This window comes from Pelodiscus sinensis, chromosome 7 (assembly GCF_052426305.1).
Source record: "Pelodiscus sinensis isolate ZL-2025 chromosome 7, ASM5242630v1, whole genome shotgun sequence".
Lineage (NCBI taxonomy): Eukaryota > Metazoa > Chordata > Testudines > Trionychidae > Pelodiscus > Pelodiscus sinensis.
This window is the reverse complement of record NC_143058.1, coordinates 36,589,979-36,607,253: the sequence shown is the minus strand read 5'-3', so window position 1 is coordinate 36,607,253 and position 17,275 is coordinate 36,589,979. Positions and strand designations below refer to the sequence as shown.

Below are 17,275 nucleotides of genomic sequence, written 5' to 3'. Positions count from 1 at the left end.
AGTTTTCTGAGTGGTTCTGTTGGGGAATAACTGTGCTATAGCTTAAGTTCACAGCACCGCATTTAAATGTATAAAGTAATACTGTTCTCATTGAAATTTTAAAATACTATTCCCCTTAGAATTTTGCAAATAAAAAGTACAGCCCATACCATTAACTTAAAAATTTAAATATTTCTCTAGAGTTAAATTTTAACATAGATATTTGTATTATTGATAGATATGGTTTTTAACCACATTATATGGGGGGATAAAAGGAAGGAAACATGTGCCTAAATAACTAATTACTGAATCTTTTAGAAATTTTTTCCATTCTTAACATAAAAATGCAGTAAACCTACTCTCATAAAAATACAGTACAGACTTTTGTACTTTGCTATTGGGCAGTCCATCATCTCTGTAACACAAAATACCCAATGTATATAGAATTATGAGCATTAATAATTCTGTCAAGATTGAGATATATTTCCTCCCAGTGCATGTGTTCTGTATTCCATTAATGCCAATGGGTATTTTGTGTGCTTGGAGAATAAAATTTATCCCAAAATATTTAATTAGGAGTATGAGTCCTGCCCGCCCTTTTCAGCTCAAGTCCCGCCCACCCTGGGAGCAGCCTGGACAGCCAACACAGGGTGCTCCAGGGATGGCGTGGGATCCTGCATTAGGAAGGCAAGATAAAAGGACATGCTTGAAGGTAGGGAGGTTGGGTGGGTCCTGGAGTGGGACATACTTATTTGGTATGACATGCTTATAAAAGACCCAGGGATACTATTGTAGGATAAATACTGGCCTACGCAGAATTGTTGTTTTAGTCAACAATCATTCTATGAATGACGTGTTGAATTTTGTATGTCCTATGTAGTTCATATTCTTTTCTGGAAACATTTATTCAGGTGCCATTAGTGGAGCAGCATTTCAGAAAAGAGTTCAACCCATTCCTGAAGCATTGGTATCGGGTTACAGGATTAAGTGGTGATTCTCAGCTGAAAATCTCATTTCCTGAAGTTGTAAGAAAAAATGATGTAATTATCAGTACTGCTCAGATCCTTGAGAATGCTCTGCTAAATGCAACCAAAGAAGATGAAGAAGGTGTCCAGTTATCAGGCAAGTTTTTCACTCTAGGTTTTCTTTGGGGGACTTAACATGTGGTTCCTTTCTGAAAGTGTCCAGAGTGCCTTTGTAGCATCTTCACTCTGTTCCCTCTCTTTGGGTTCCTTGTGAATCTCCCCACAGTCTATGTCTACATTGCTGCTTTTTACCGGAAAAACCTCCTCTTTCGGAAGAGCCTTTCTTCCTCATGAAAGGAGGAAGACATGGCTTCCGAAAGAGCGCGTCTGCTCTTCCGCAAAAAAAAGCGGAAGAGCAGACACGTTCCCTGGATGCTACAGCGTTTTTCTGGGATACCTTTATGTATCCCAGAAAAACTGTGTAGTCTAGACATAGCCCCACAGTCTTTAGCAGGACATTGACCAACAACCTCCTGAGGCTGAGTTCAAAATGGTCCTCGTTGTTCCAAATATAAAGTTCATTACAACAAAACGAAAGTTCACACTCCACTCCAGTTCATTTGCCACAAGTAGAGTTCTTTTCCTGCCCCTACTGTTCTTCTTGGAGCTGACATGTCCTTCCTAGCAGGATCTCAGCATCTCTGGCATCCTTCTCATGGTCAGTGCATTCTCTGTTCTGAAGGAGATGGCAACGTGTATACTGCCCTTCTTCAGAGAGCTTCTCCCCATTTGCTAGCTGAGCAAGTAGCCCAGCCCCTATCCTACATCACAGAGCTTCTTGTCCCAGCCTTTGTTTATTCTAGTGTCTCTGGAACTGGGTCTTTCAGACATCTCTGGTCTAAAGTAGTCAGTATATCTTGTTTAAATTAACATATTCTGAAAAACAAGAAAACAATACCTAATTATCTCAGTTACAAGACACAGGTAGCAATACAGTAGCTTAACATTTCTGTATTCTTTCTAATGGCTTTTGGGAAGCTATTTCTTCTAGATATAGCTCCCCCCCTTTTTTTTTCTTAGGGGGAGAAAAAAAAACCTCTGTGCACTCATGTGTAAGGCCAGTCATTTCTGAATGTCTGGAAAACATTTAACACATCATGTGTGTTAAATAATAAAGCAGAGTTTGAAGGTGATTCAAATGTGTGTTTCTGGAGTTCATTTTTGCAAAATCAAAAGGCAGCTTACCTAATACTTCGTAATTTAATGGTGCTCAGCCGCTGGTCAGTTTCAGCAGCAGCTGAATCTGGACAGTTCCGACTTACATACAAATTCAACTTAAGAACAAACCTACAGTCCCTATCTTGTACGTAACCCGGGGACTACCTGTACATTTATTTTCTTTTAAAGCAGATATATTTTAGAGCCAAAACAGATTACCAAGAGTCCCTCTATCCTTTGCTGTAAGAGGACCAATTTACTCCATACTGCATTGAAAGGAAATCTTAACCATTTTGTATTGGGTATGTTTTACAGACTTTTCTCTCATCATAATTGACGAATGTCATCACACCCAGAAGGAAGGCGTCTACAACAATATAATGCGACGTTATTTGAAAGAAAAGATAAAAAACAAGCGATTGAGAAAAGAAAACAAACCCCTGATTCCACAGCCTCAGATCCTGGGACTGACTGCTTCACCTGGTGTGGGAGGGGCAAGAAGTCAACAGAAAGCTGAAGAACATATTTTGAAAGCAAGTAGCCCTTAAAGATCAAATCACCAAGGAAATGTCTTATTCAAGCAAAGTGCTTAGTGAAGCCACTATTATTTTCCCCCTAAATTTAATCCCCTATTTTTTTGTGGGTAGATAGGGCCTGATTCTGTAAACTTCGTAAGTAATTTATCCCTTTGAAGTTAGTGAATTCATTTGAGTAAAGATTTGCAGGATCTGATAAATAGGATTGGTGTCAGTTGAAAAGAGCGATAAATTTGTGAATTGTCAAATTAAGTATTGGTCGAACCAAAGCAGTGGCACTTTATTACTTGAAACCTGTGAATCCCATCAGTGCTCTGAAAATTGTACAAAACTGTCATGTCCTTCTTAGATATATTTTTAAGGTTGCTGAGGCATACATTTGTGTGGGTTGAAGAAGGCAGGAAACCATATTTAAACAGGCAGAAATTGTGGTGTGTATAAGTATAGAACAATAATCAAACAACATGTTAATTTCTAACAATTAGAACTGCTAATTAGGAAGGAAGAATAGGTAATTTGCATAAAATGATTCTGGAGACAATGGCTAACTTCTACTCTTATTTAAATAGTCATTAATCTCATGTAACTCTATTTTAGATGTACTCCATTGGAATTATACTGGTGAAACAAAAAGCAGAATTTAGCCCAAAGCCTTAGTGCAATTTCTAAGCGAGCCAATTACTTTTGAATAGACATGCCCTATAAGAAGCAATTTTGTTGTCTCAAGCCAGTTAGAGTAGGCAGAATTGAGAAGTACTTGTAAAAATACAGCCCCACGATGTCTTAAAAAACCCAGAAACATATTCTCTATTCTTTATCAGTATTGAACATTTTATAAATAGGATGTTTGTTTTTTAGTTTAATTTTTGATGGAATAAATGTTGCCATTCACATTTCTATTTGCAAGACTCTAGAGTGCTACTCCTGGTGTCATTAACTCTTTATTTTTCTATATTCATGAAGATTTAAGTGTTTTCCTTTATTATCACTGAAATTAATATACAGGGAAAATATTTTCTTTGAAAACATCAGAAGTGAAAAATCTCTCAATCGTCCAATTAACATGGTCCCAAAAAAGGTCCAGGCCCAGCTCTTACTTTTATAATTACTTTCTGAAGCCCTATTTCCTATATTCCACTTCATTATCCTACAAGTATCCAATGTCTTTTTGAGCTAGATTTGTTATGTTTAAATTGTGATATACTTTTGTTTCCTCAACTCAAAATAACATTTTGAAATCTAACCTGCATGTAGAATAAACTCATAAAATATATGAAAAATAAAATAAAAATCTTTCTCCTTCCAGATTTGTGCTAATCTTGATGCATATAGACTCATGACCGTTGAAGAACATGCCTCCCAGCTGAAAGATCAGGTGAAGGAACCATATAAGAAGTTTGTGATTGCAGATGACAAAAGAAGGGTATGTTTTTGTTTTAGGGGTTTTTTTGTTTGGTTTTTTACAAAATCTAAGCAATAAAGTATATTAATCTGTAAAGGAGTACTGACTGGAGTAAAGGGTTTTTAGGCTAACTCTGTATCCCTGCTGATTGATAGTGATCCCACGATAGTGTTCTGGAGATATTGTAGCCCTAGGAAAGTTCCAGTTTCCATAGCAGGTACTACAGTATTTCTGCTCTTCCAAAAATAAATTAATTGTTTTTGGAAAAAGAAACACAAATGTTGAATTTTAATAACACTCTGTAGATGAATGTCAAGTTGAATTTTTGTTTCCTTTTCAAAAGGGCTTTGGAGTTCTCGTATATTTTTGAGATAACAGAAAGAATAGTATTAATGTTGTTGTATTGTGTGGAAATTTATATTACTTACTCATGAGGAATGTATTATATGGATAGTTTAAAGTTTATGTTGTCCTAGATATTCATTTCCTTGATTTTAAGTGGTTAAATGAGCAAGTACTTTCAGCAACCTTGTTTTCCTGAAACAATTTTTTGTACTGGGAATTCCTGTAGACAACAGCACATTGAAAAAGTTGCTTCATTTTTCTTGTTGACATAACAATGATTATAAATTTAATTAGTTTTTATCCGTGTGCTTTTAGGATCCATTTAGAGAGAAAATTATAGAAATCATGACAGACATTCAAAATTATTGTCAGTTTAACCCAACGTTTGAATTTGGAACTCAGCCCTATGAACAGTGGGCAGTTAAAGAAGAGAAGAACGGTATTTAAAAATACTTTAATATAAATGCTGAATGACTTTGGACTTGGAGAGCTGTATGTGTGTGCAGCTGTACAAACGTGATTCTATATGTTCTGGTTTTAGCTGCAAAAGAAGAAAAACGTAAAGAACGTGTTTGTGCAGAGCACTTAAAGAAATATAATGATGCCCTACAAATTAATGACACTATCCGAATGATTGATGCATACAACAACCTCAATAACTTCTATAAAGAGGAGAAAAGCAAGAAAACAATAGTAAAAGAAGATGAGGATGATGAACCAGTATCATCAAATCTAGATGAAACAGATATGTTCCTGATAAAATTATTTTACGGTGAGCATAAAATATATGATGATACTTAATAAAATCTAAAATCCATACAGCTGACAGTATACACTATTGACACTGTAATACGTGATTTGCATGGTACTCATTAATTCACAGGTATTTCTATGGTATTCAGTGCTATAGGGTTTGTATGTCACAATATACTGTCTAAAAGTTACTAGCCTAGCAGCATTATATGGTATTTTCATGTCCAATGGTATAGTATGTTTATATAAAAGTGTATTCTCATATTGAAGATTTTGCATATTTTGATACAAGCTCAAGAGATCATTTACTGTATGTTAATCAGAATCTGTCAAGTACTTGAAGCTTCTGGGGACTGATAATTGTGAGACACAATGTCTCCCATGTCTAGGTCACTGGTGTGAATCCAGCATAGGCTGATGAGTGAAACTTGTTTCTGTCAAATGGCTGATGGGCTTCATGAGATTAGTTTAGTTGCAATGGGCTTAGACCACGAAACTACAGTCTACATGACAAAAGCACTCTTACAATTAGCAGCCATTGTTGTTCTTATTGACAGCCTGAGAAGAAGGACAGAGAATTTAATGATCATGGAAAATAAATAACCACAGAGAGAGCTGTTAACCCCTCACATAACTAGGTCCAAAAGACCAATTTTTTTTCAGTAGACTTCAGTTCCATTTGGGCTCCTAAGATTAAATAGCTAGGTTTTCAAAAAGTGCAGAGCACCCAGAATCTCCAGTTCACAACAATAAGAACTAAGCCACTTAGAAAATCTAAAATCTAGCCAAGTGCCTAAATGTCCCTTTAAATAAAAAGTGCATTACTCAATAGCCAGGCAAATGACAGGAAGAAAAAGAAACATTTTGTACCCGTGGCCTAAAGATCAACGAACTCTGGCTCTGCTGGAGGAAGCAAATAGCAGAGCTTCTCCATTGAGAGACCTATCCCTATCCACTTGAAATATAGAGTTTGAACTTAAGAACCCAGCTGATCACTCTGGAAGTGTTATATTGTGAGGAAGTCAGTTCATGCAAGCCACTTAGTAGTAATTTGCAACTTCTGAATTTGTGGTGAAAAGGAGACAAGGCACTTGTAGCTTTATACCACGGCGTAGCAAGGTCAGGAGTGTACCTCCCCATCCCCACTCACTCGCATCGGTCTGTGGATCAGAACCTTCAGGCTCACTCTGGCAAACCTCCTGATTAAATCAGTGGAGCTTTGCCTAAGCAAAGGCTGCAGGATTTGGCCTAATAATGAAATGCTTATTCATAACTAGATGTCTATAGTTCCATTTATCATTACTGAGATACAAACATAGTTTGAATATTTGCAAAGCTATGGTACTGAACATATTGCCATAAATAATATATACAGGGCTTCCTACAAACAGTTACTCTGAAAAGCAATACTTTAATGCATCAGTTATATTCCTCATCATACAGATTTGCTGAGAAATAGACTTCCTGGGTTCCTGCTTTTAATCTTTTATTAATATTACATAATTATGTTGGCCTACTGAATTATAGTTTGAAAAAATTAGCTCAGTTTATTTCCAGATTGAATTACACATTACAGTAGAACTATAGATCTAATTTACTAATGCTAAAGATATACAGACAGTATTATAAGATTCATTGCACTAAAACAAATAAGGCAAGCTTTGCTTTGAATTTTTTTATGGCTCTTTGAATTCAACCCATTGTGACTGGAAAAAATGTGAATATTTTACCTTTCAAACAAAGGAGAAATTAGTGACCAAATGTTTCTGATTATTGTTAATATAAATTATTATAGACCTCAATGCGAACAGGATCGGACCAGTTTAAAAATTTGGACCAAATCCAGTTGCCACCTAGATTTTTAAAAGTGTGTTGGGTTCTTTGTTGCTTAAGTATAAACCCTCAGTGTCTTCTCCAGAATATATGCACATATTATAGAAAGACAGGAAAAAATAGCTTCCTAATAGAAATGGCCTTTTGCTAAAGACCAAGCGTACTAAAAACCTGAGGCGTATTCTAGAGACAGTGCCAGGTCAAATTAGGGCCCAAAATTTAGGTGGTGTAAAAACAAGCTGCAAAGTCAATTTATAATAAATAGTTCTTGTAAAATATTTCTTAAATATGCCTGGTGCCTTACAGAATATAGATGTTATTATAGATAAGCCTCAAACTGATAATAGGAATAGTAGTCACCGTAGAAATATTTTATATATTTTTATAAACTTCCAATGGAAAGGTTTATATTTGAAGGAAATTCCCTCCAGTGTTTGCAGACTGAACATGTCTATATCAGGTTAATATCTGAGAACTAGAAAGCTAAAGTGAATGAAATTGAAAGAGCCTACCTAACCAGTGAAAAATAAATTAAAAATCTGTTCCATTTTATTACTGAAGGTGGCATTAGTGACACTGGGAGGAAAGGAAATTTAATTTACATTCACTTTTCTCTGCTGTTTTAAAAATAGAGCATGGTCCTTACTATAGATTTCACTGTGAAATGGTTTTAACTCAATAGAGTGACAAAAGAAACTTACATTCTAAGATAGCATTAATATCTTTTATGCCCTCATATAAGCATGTTGTGTGCAATGAAATTCACTACACACTCCTTCCATGCTGTGGCAAACGCATATAATGTACATGTTTAAAAGTTAACAAAACATGTAGATGGTATCATGAGCTACATGTTTTGTTAGTACCATCTACATGTTTTATTAGTCTTTAAAGTGCTACCATAGTATTTGTTGTTTTTTAAGTTTATCTAGGGTTACCAGATGGCTTCAAAAAAAATACCGGACACACTTGATCTCAGATGGGGGGAAGGAGGGGAGAACCACCTGGGAGGGGAGTGGGGCTGGCCAGAAAGGGTTCAGGGGGAGCAGGGGGAGAGAATCGGCTAGCGGGAAGCAAGGCTGCTCGGGAGGGGGTCGGGGAAAGTGGGGCTGGCTGGGGGAGAACCAGTCAGCGGGGAGCAGGGCTGACCTAGGTGCACACAGATCCCGGGGTGCTGCCTGTCCTGAATATAGTCCCGGTGAACCGCGAGCAAGTCTGGCCCTGGGGATTCCATCCCACCCCAGACCCAGCCTCGCCCCCCTCCTCCTCTCTACTGCGTAGTTGTGTACTGTCTGGCTGGTAGACACACTCACGTAGTGTGAGAGTGTCTACCAGCCAGGCAGTATGCAACTACGTACTTATACTCAGAATAATAAAACTAACTTAATTAGAAAATACCAGACTTTTATATGTACGGCGTTTTCTCGATTTATTTCCCAGACAGAAAGCTCAAATATTGGACTGTCTGGTTCAAAACCGGACACCTGGCAATCCTAAATCTATCTTGTACAGACTAACTCAGCTACCCCTCTGAATGTTTAAAGATATTCATCCAAAACTGTCCCCAATGTTCATTGCATTCCTCTTTAAGGAACTGACTAGGAAAAGGTTTTTTTTGTTTGTTTGTTTGTTTTGGTGGTTGTTTTCAGTCAAAAGAAATCCTGGCTTTTATTACATGCAATGGAAATTGTCCAGTGGGGGGCATCCCTACAAGAGTGCCTAATGGGCATGACCTCTATCCTCCCAAACTCACTACTCCACAAATGTATTCCAGTGGTGAGGTCCAGGGATAGGGATTTTTAATATAAGAGCCTGCCAGCACTTTTCAAGATTTTTGGTAGATTAATATAAGGCTAAAATATTGTTTATGGTTTGCACTTCACAGATGTTGTTTTATTTGTTTACGCCTATATAAATGTTTTTTTAATTCACTGGTCCCCATGGTATACAGGCACTTGTCTTGCTTATTCATAGCTGAAGTATATGGTAAATTATCAGGATTTCTCTTAATCCGTTGTGTTTTTAATTAACATAAAATAGTTTGCAAAATAAATTGGTGTGTCCCAGCATTTCATACTATGGTGATGAATTAGTTTCTACTATTCACTTGATTTTTCTAAAGCATTTATTTACATAATGACAGCTTGTTGATTTTGTATTTGCTATTATTTATAGCAAAGAAGAAACAGCTGAAAGAGTTGGCTGGAAAGCCAGAGTATGAAAATGAGAAGCTCACACAGTTGCGAAACACCTTAATGGAGGAGTTCACAAAGACTAGTGAAGCTAGGGGAATTATCTTCACAAAGACTCGGCAAAGTGCATTTGCCCTTTTCCAGTGGATTCAGGATAACACGAAATTCGAAGAAGTGGGAGTTAAAGCTCACTATCTAATCGGAGCTGGACATAACAGTGAATTTAAACCCATGACTCAGGTACAAAACTCACAGAAAATGAAATTAGTGAGTGGTGTTTAAAATGTATTTACATTTAAAGGAGGCAGCTTGTCTTAATTGTTTGAGAAAAGGACTGGGAGTCTGGAGACCTGGATTCAGTCCCACATCTATCTCTGATTTTGTTCAATCTTGTTCAGATCCCTTAACTGCTTTGTGACTTATTTCTGCCATTGAAGAGTGGGGGTACTCATCCTCCTTTTGTGAAGCACTTGGAAAAGCATTACATTAGCACCAAGTGCTAATCACATTTTAAAATACATCAGCTGAATCGAGGTATAGTGCTGATCTGGCTACTTTCTGGTGTAAATGACTACTTTCTGATGTAAATGACAAGTGCCTTGTCTTCTCTTAATTCTTTCACTCTAAATTTCTTAGTTAGCTCATAACAGGATATCTCTGTGTCAGTGAAGACGAGCACTAAGGTTCCCCTAGAAGAGATGGTGATCTTACAAAGGCCAAACAAGCAGGGCATGTTGGGAGCTGTCTGCTTTGCATGTTTGTAGTGTCACTTCTTTCATAGAACACCAGAACTTGGTGTTAAGGGTCTCTCCTGCAAACACCATTGCAAGTGATACTTAATGGTCTCACTGACAGCAATGAGAACTATCTCCGTTGTTTTAAAGGATGGAGCTCACGTTAAGACTGAGTTTTCAAATAATGGGCAGAATGCCCTTTGACTGACTCAGAAGTTAGTTCACTGATGTCAGTTGGCTTATACTGTCGTTGGTTACATCTGTACAGAACCTTGAGTTGATGATCTCCTTGGCCTGTGATGAGAGAGAATCATAGAATACTAGGACTGGAAGGGACCTCGAGAGGTCATCAAGTTCAGTCCCCTGCCCTCATGGCAGGACCAAATAATTTCTAGACCATCCCTGATAGACATTTATCTAACCTACTCTTAAATATCTCCAGAGATGGGAATTCTATAACCTCCCTGGGCAATTTATTCCAGTGTTTGACTACCCTGATACTTTGGAACTTTTTCCTAATGTCCAACCTAAACCTCCCTTGCTGCAGTTTAAGCCCATTACTTCTTGTTCTATCCTCAGAGGCCAAGATGAACAAGTTTTCTCCCTCCTCCTTATGATACCCTTTTAGATATCTGAAAACTGCTATCATGTCCCCACTCAATCTTCTCTTTTCTAAACTAAACAAACCCAATTCTTTCAGCCTTCCTTCATAGGTCATGTTCTCTAGACCTTTAATCATTCTTGTTGCTCTTCTCTGGACCCTCTCCAATTTCTCCACATCTTTCTTGAAATGCGGTACCCAGAACTGGACACAGTACTCCAACTGAGGCCTAACCAGCACAGAGTAGAGCGGAAGAATGACTTCTCAGGTCTTGCTCACAACACACCTGTTAATGTATCCCAGAATCATGTTTGCTTTTTTTGCAACAGCATCACACTGCTGACTCATAATCAGCTTGTCGTCCTCTATAACCCCTAGATCCCTTTCTGCTGTACTCCTTCCCAGACCGTCGCTTCCCATTCTGTATGTGTGAAACTGATTGTTCTTTCCTAAGTGGAGCACTTTGCATATGTCTTTATTAAAGTTCATCCTGTTTACCTCAGACCATTTCTCCAATTTGTCCAGATCATTTTGAATTATGACCCTATCTTCCAGAGCAGTCACAACCCGTCCCAGCTTGGTATCATCTGCAAACTTGATGGCTATGTCTACATTGGCACCCTTTTCCAGAAAAGGGATGCTAATGAGACAAGTCGGAATTGCAAATGCCGCGGGGGATTTAAATATCCCCCGTGGCATTTGCATGAACATGGCTGCCGCTTTTTTCCGGCTCGGGGCTTTGCCGGAGAAAAGTGCCAGTCTAGACGGGATCTTTCGGAAAATAAAGCCTTTTCCGGAAGATCCCTTATTCCTCTTAAAATCAGGAATAAGGGATCTTCCGGAAAAGGCTTTATTTTCCGAAAGATCCCGTCTAGACTGGCACTTTTCTCCGGCAAAGCCCCGAGCCGGAAAAAAGCGACAGCCATGTTCATGCAAATGCCGCAGGGGATATTTAAATCCCCCGCGGCATTTGCAATTCCGACTTGTCTCATTAGCATCCCTTTTCCGGAAAAGGGTGCCAATGTAGACACAGCCGATAAGCGTACTTTCTATACCAATATCTAAATCTTTGATGAAGATATTGAACAGAGCCGGTCCCAAAACAGACCCCTGCGGAACTCCACTTGTTATACCTTTCCAGCAGGATTGTGAACCATTAATAACTACTCTCTGAATATGGTTATCCAGCTACTTTATGCACCAACCTTACAGTAGCCCCATCTAAGTTGTATTTGGCTAGATGACAAGAAATAATGGGCTTAAATTGCAGTAAGGGAGATTTAAGTTGGACATTAGGAAAAACTTCCTAACTGTCAGGGTGGTTAAACACTGGAATAAGTTACCTAGGGAGGTTGTGGAATCTCCATCACTGGAGATATTTAAGAGCAGATTGGATAGACATCTATCAGGGATGATCTGACAGTGCTTGGTCCTGCTGTGAGGGCAGATGACTTCACTTGATGATCTCTCAAGGTCCCTTCAAGTTTTAGTAATCTATGATTTAGTGAGGCAGCCTGGACCCTTTTTATATATTCTATTACAGTTATTAAAATCTGGGATATTATTTTATCCTTTAAAATTGTGTATTAAGAGACAAACATAATATCTATTGTCATATTCTTTGTTAATCTGAAAAGAGTTGTAATGTTACTGACCTGTGCTTGTTCCTTGTCTTGCTGTTTACTTAATTTGCATAGGCCCATATGCTTCACACCATGGCTGGATAATTATTGAATGAGAAATTGCCAAAATTCACAATGAATATTATTCACAATGAATCACTCAGTTTGATTTACTCCACATTATTTTGTTTGTTGACTGTGCCTTCTCTGTGGCTTTCTGTAGCCAAAAAATATTCAGATTTCAACAATGAATGTTCTAATTGGCTAAATTTCCCCCTTGTATTTCTGTTCTAGCTCCCAATGAGACTGTCATTTCAGCACTTTAAAAAAGTGTGGCTTATATGCTAGACAGAACCAATTTACATCAGGGTTTCTCAGCTTTAAAAAATGTTAGGAATTGAATCTTTCATATGAAGATTTATTGCGATATGGTGTAATGATGAAAGAGCAAATTGAGCTTTTATTCGAGAGCTTCTAGATTCTAAAGTTAAACACAACACATAGAAAGATTTCAAAAGGTGTCACATATCTTTGCACGTGAGATTGTTTTACTCTAAAAGCCTCATCAGTGCTTTGGGGTTGTGGATTTTTTTAAAACTGTGCTATTTATCTTGAGAGAAGCATTTTACATTATAAGGGAAATTAAATTTAAAAAACCTTTGGGCGTGATTATGGTGCAGCTGAGTTCCATCACTCCAGCTGAAATTAATGATAGTGGCAGATGTTTGTTGTATCTTTGAAAATCAGGACCTTATTTTTGTTTCTATCAGTGCTGGTTTAATGACAGAACAAAGAAACAGTGTTGTCCAGCCTCTCTGACACCTCACAGTTCACTGGGATTATAGAGTGATATTTTTATATTTTGGCACTTAATATTAATAAGCAAATGAAAGTGAGGTTTTTTTCTTTTTCAAAGGTATTGTGTATTTTCAGCACACACTGAAGTCAATGGTGTACTTTCTTATCCCCTTAAAAATGTTTAAATGCGCCCAAGCTTGAAAACTTTGGCCATAATTCACTAAACCTTTTAAAGAAAGGAAAGATTGCTTAGTTTTAAGTGCTAGAGGATAACACTGAAAGTTAATATAGTGAATCAAATTAATGAAATTTGTTTTTACAGAATGAACAAAGGGAAATCATCAGTAAATTCCGTGCTGGGAAAGTAAATCTACTTATTGCTACTACTGTGGCTGAAGAAGGCCTGGATATCAAAGAGTGCAACATTGTTATCCGCTATGGTCTTGTCACCAATGAAATAGCTATGGTGCAGGTATGGGAATTTGTATTTTTGGGTGTGGTTTTAAATAAGGCCAGAATTTCTCACTGATGTGTCTATATACCAAAACAGCCTTTCTTTGTCAGGAGAAGCATTGGAGGGAGAAACATGGGAGGTGATGCACGAGGCGTTACACTCTCTGACAGTTGTTTTCAAACTTCTGTTGTACGTATCATATTTGCAAGAAATCTTGGGACCCTTACATACTAAGGAGGAAAATGCTTAAAGAGATGTTTTATACCAACCCCATTTCCATGCTGCACCCTCTGTACAATGTGAAATTCACACATATGCAAGTGCCTGCTCAAAGCTGTTCACAATCCTTAAGCTCTTAGGTGGCCCTTCCTGAAGCTAGGAGAGAAGATGGGCAAAGGTTGACCTTAGCTCCCTTTTACCATGTTGGAGAAGGGGCTCCAGAGGAAGATGTGTATCCACCCCTTCATTTACTAGTTCTTCTCTCCCCTGAAAGATAAATGACACAGGATTTTTGTGAAAAAAATCCCAAATCATTCACTGACCATATTAATTATTTGTATTGTTATGCCCCTGTAGGCCCCAGCCCTGGTGTGCTACACGCAGTACAAATACATAACAAAATAAATTCATGCTCAGAAAAGTTTACAATTGAAGTAATGCACAGAATATACAATTGTGAAGGCATTTCCTGTGGTAAATAACACATGCAAACACTTCCATCTCAAAATACTACTATATTCAAGCTAGAATGTTACGTGTGAATTAATATGGGGATTTGTATTGCATGCATTTCTTTTTCAGGGAAAACTTAGGTTCTGAGTTGCAAAGTTTTTGTCTCCTGGTCCCTTTCAAATTATATCTCCCTAATACCATGTGCTAGTTATTTTATTTTTAATGGCACTACATGGTATTGGAATGCTGTTTATCAAAGAGCCAGATAAATAATGTTTAACTGCAGATGTGCTACACAGAGATTCTCATTCTCTTAACTTCAAGAAACAAAAGAACATCTTTAGTTACATGAATATGGCCGAGCGAGTGAAGGGTTGTGCAGGATTTCTTAGCCAATGTTTTTTGCAAACTGCAGGCCCGGGGTCGAGCTCGAGCTGATGAAAGCACCTATGTGCTGGTGGCGTCAGGTGGATCAGGAGCTGTTGAACGTGAAAATGTTAATATATTTCGCGAGAAAATGATGTATAAAGCTATTCAACGTGTCCAAAAGATGTCACAGGAGGAATATCTACATAAGGTATTGCTTCTGACGCATTCTTTGTCTTATAATGAGGAACAGGTCTGTTTCCTGAAGACAAAACGAAAATCAATATGACTGTTGCCCTCAATTCTTTGTGCAATATTTACTGCTTTACAACCACATTTACATGTTTTAAAAATAACATTTTCTTTCCTGTTGATAAAGTTAGAAAAAACACATAAATTAAAGTAAAATAACTGCAAAATTAGAAAAAAATACTCATTGTTTTCACATCTTTGTGACAGTCATTTTTAGAAGTTACTTGTAACAAAAACAACCAGAAAAAAATTGTTAGGTTAAAAAAAAAAGTTTTTAAAGTTGACTGTGTCTTTCTAACTGAATCCATTTCCCGTATCTGTATTTCCCAAATCTGTATTCATTTCAAGTGGGTGGAGTTTTGGAAGTAAACTTGGAAATAAATCCTTCATTTCCATAAGTCTGCTGCTGTAGTTTTAGTAGAATATGACAGTGTTCTGTTCTGCTTCTAGATTCAAGGCTTTCAGATGCAAAGTATAATGGAAAAAAAAATGAAGGCAAAGAGAGATCAGCTTAAGACTTACAAGGAAAACCCTTCACTAATAACTTTCCTTTGCAAAAATTGCCATAAATTGAAATGTTCTGGGGAAGACATACAAGTTATCGAAAACATGCATCACGTCAATGTGAAAAAGGAGTTCCAGTAAGTGCTACCTAACTACTTATTTCCTTTGAGGAAGAAATCTGTTTTTCTTTCAGAATGTCTGCAAAGAGCCTGCAACATTACATCTGCTATAAAATATAAAAAACATTTGGGGGAGGGGAGGTGGAGCAAAGTCATCAGCTACACAAGGTTTTGGTGCATTTAAAGAGATGGTGAAGCAGCCCTAAGCTGACTAGAGGATGAAATATCAATAAATGCAAAAGATTAGGTTCCAGTTGTAATTTTAGCTAGGCCACTTTGTTCATACTGCATGTAGTTGGTAGTCCAACCAGTAACTAACAATGCTACATATGTGGAATTGTTGCATATGTTAAGAACATAAGAATGACCATACTGGGTCAGACCAAAGGTCCATCTAGCTCAGCATTCTGTTTGCCAATAGTACCAGATGCCCCAGAGGGAGGGAACACAACAGGTAATCCTCACATGATCCCTCTCCTGTCACCCATTTCCAGACAAACAGAGGCTAGGACACCATTCCTACCCATCCTGGCTAATAGCCATTGATGAACCTAACCTCCATGAATCTATCTAGCTCTTTTTTGAAACCTGTTAAAGCCCTAGTCTTCACCACATCCTGTGGCAAGGAGTTCCATAGGTTGACTGTGTGCTGAGTGAAGAAAAACTTCCTTTTTTTAAATCTGCTGTCTATTAATTTCATTTGGTGACTCCTAGTTCTTATATTGTGGGAATAAGTAAATAATTTTTCCTTATTCACTTTTTCCACACCAGTCATGATTTTATAGACCTCTATCATCTCTCCCCCCCCCCCCTTAGTCTCCTCTTTTCCAAGGTGAAAAATCCATGTCTTTTTAATCTCTTTTCATATGGGCCCTGTTCCAAACCCCTAATCATTTTTTTGTCCTCTCTGAACTTTTTCTTTATGTAGTATTTAAGATGTGGGCATACCATGGTTTTCTATAGAGGTCTTATTCTCTGTCCCTTTTTTTAATGATTCCTAACATTGTATTTGCTTTATTGACTGCTGCTGCACACTGAGTGGATATTTTCAGAAAACTATCCACAATGACTCTCAAGATCTCTCTCTTGAGTATTTGTAGCCATATTAGTCCCCGTCATATTGTCTATATAGTTGAGGTTATTTTTTCCAATGTGGATTACTTTACATTTATCAACATTACATTTCATTTGTCATTTTGTTGCCCAATCACTTAGTTTGGTGAGATCTTTTTGAAGCTCTTCACAGTCTGCTTTGATCTTAAAAGTATGTTGCAAATGGCAATACAGTGTTTTCTGTTTTAGGTTTTTTTAAAAAGATTAAACTTCCAATTTTAATGTTAAGCTAACTTCATGCATCTTCAACAGAGAGAAAAGAGAAAAATTAGAGGGAAAAAGACTGTGGCCCTCTGGAGTTGTTGCAATTATTTTTGCAGCTTTATCAGTTTTAAACATCACTGCTTTATATGTTTAAGAAGACAATAAAATAGCCATGGTACCATGCAGTTATATAACTAAGGTTGTGACACTATAGTTGCTGAGCTCCATAATACCAAGAGGTGAAACTAACCTAATACGAAGGGGCCAGTACAAGGTAGGGATGTGAAAGGGTAATTGTTCTATATAAGGTAGGGATGCTCTTTGTCCGTGGCCCGCTGCAGGTGGAGGGCTGCTCCAGCCCCCCATGGGGATCAGGAACCAGCAACCTGCTCCCATCCCCCAGCCTGCATGGCGGGGCCAGAAGCAGACAGTGGCAGCCCCCCATGGCCAGGGAGGCCGGGCTGGAGAGGTCCCCCACTAGAATCCCTGCTTAATCAGTTAGCCAGTTTAAACATAGCGTTTAGCCAGTTAACTGATTATCCAGGATTTTATATTCTTAATACAAGGCCTTACAAACCCTGCTGAATCCTTAGTGCTGTATGTAGGACAATGA

At 37.8% G+C, this 17,275-nt stretch overlaps 1 protein-coding gene across 1 annotated transcript in view; it reads left to right on the top strand.

Annotated features, from left to right (window-relative positions):
- The window catches only part of IFIH1 (interferon induced with helicase C domain 1), a 44,789-nt gene that overhangs the window by 24,056 nt on the left and 3,458 nt on the right, over positions 1-17,275 (top strand). The window contains exons 6-14 of the mRNA XM_006114847.5: positions 891-1,101; positions 2,478-2,695; positions 4,005-4,121; positions 4,761-4,884; positions 4,987-5,217; positions 9,207-9,463; positions 13,301-13,450; positions 14,520-14,681; positions 15,173-15,363. Of these exons, the coding sequence (XP_006114909.3) occupies positions 891-1,101; positions 2,478-2,695; positions 4,005-4,121; positions 4,761-4,884; positions 4,987-5,217; positions 9,207-9,463; positions 13,301-13,450; positions 14,520-14,681; positions 15,173-15,363 (1,661 nt within the window). The remainder of the gene's footprint in view (positions 1-890; positions 1,102-2,477; positions 2,696-4,004; positions 4,122-4,760; positions 4,885-4,986; positions 5,218-9,206; positions 9,464-13,300; positions 13,451-14,519; positions 14,682-15,172; positions 15,364-17,275) is intronic.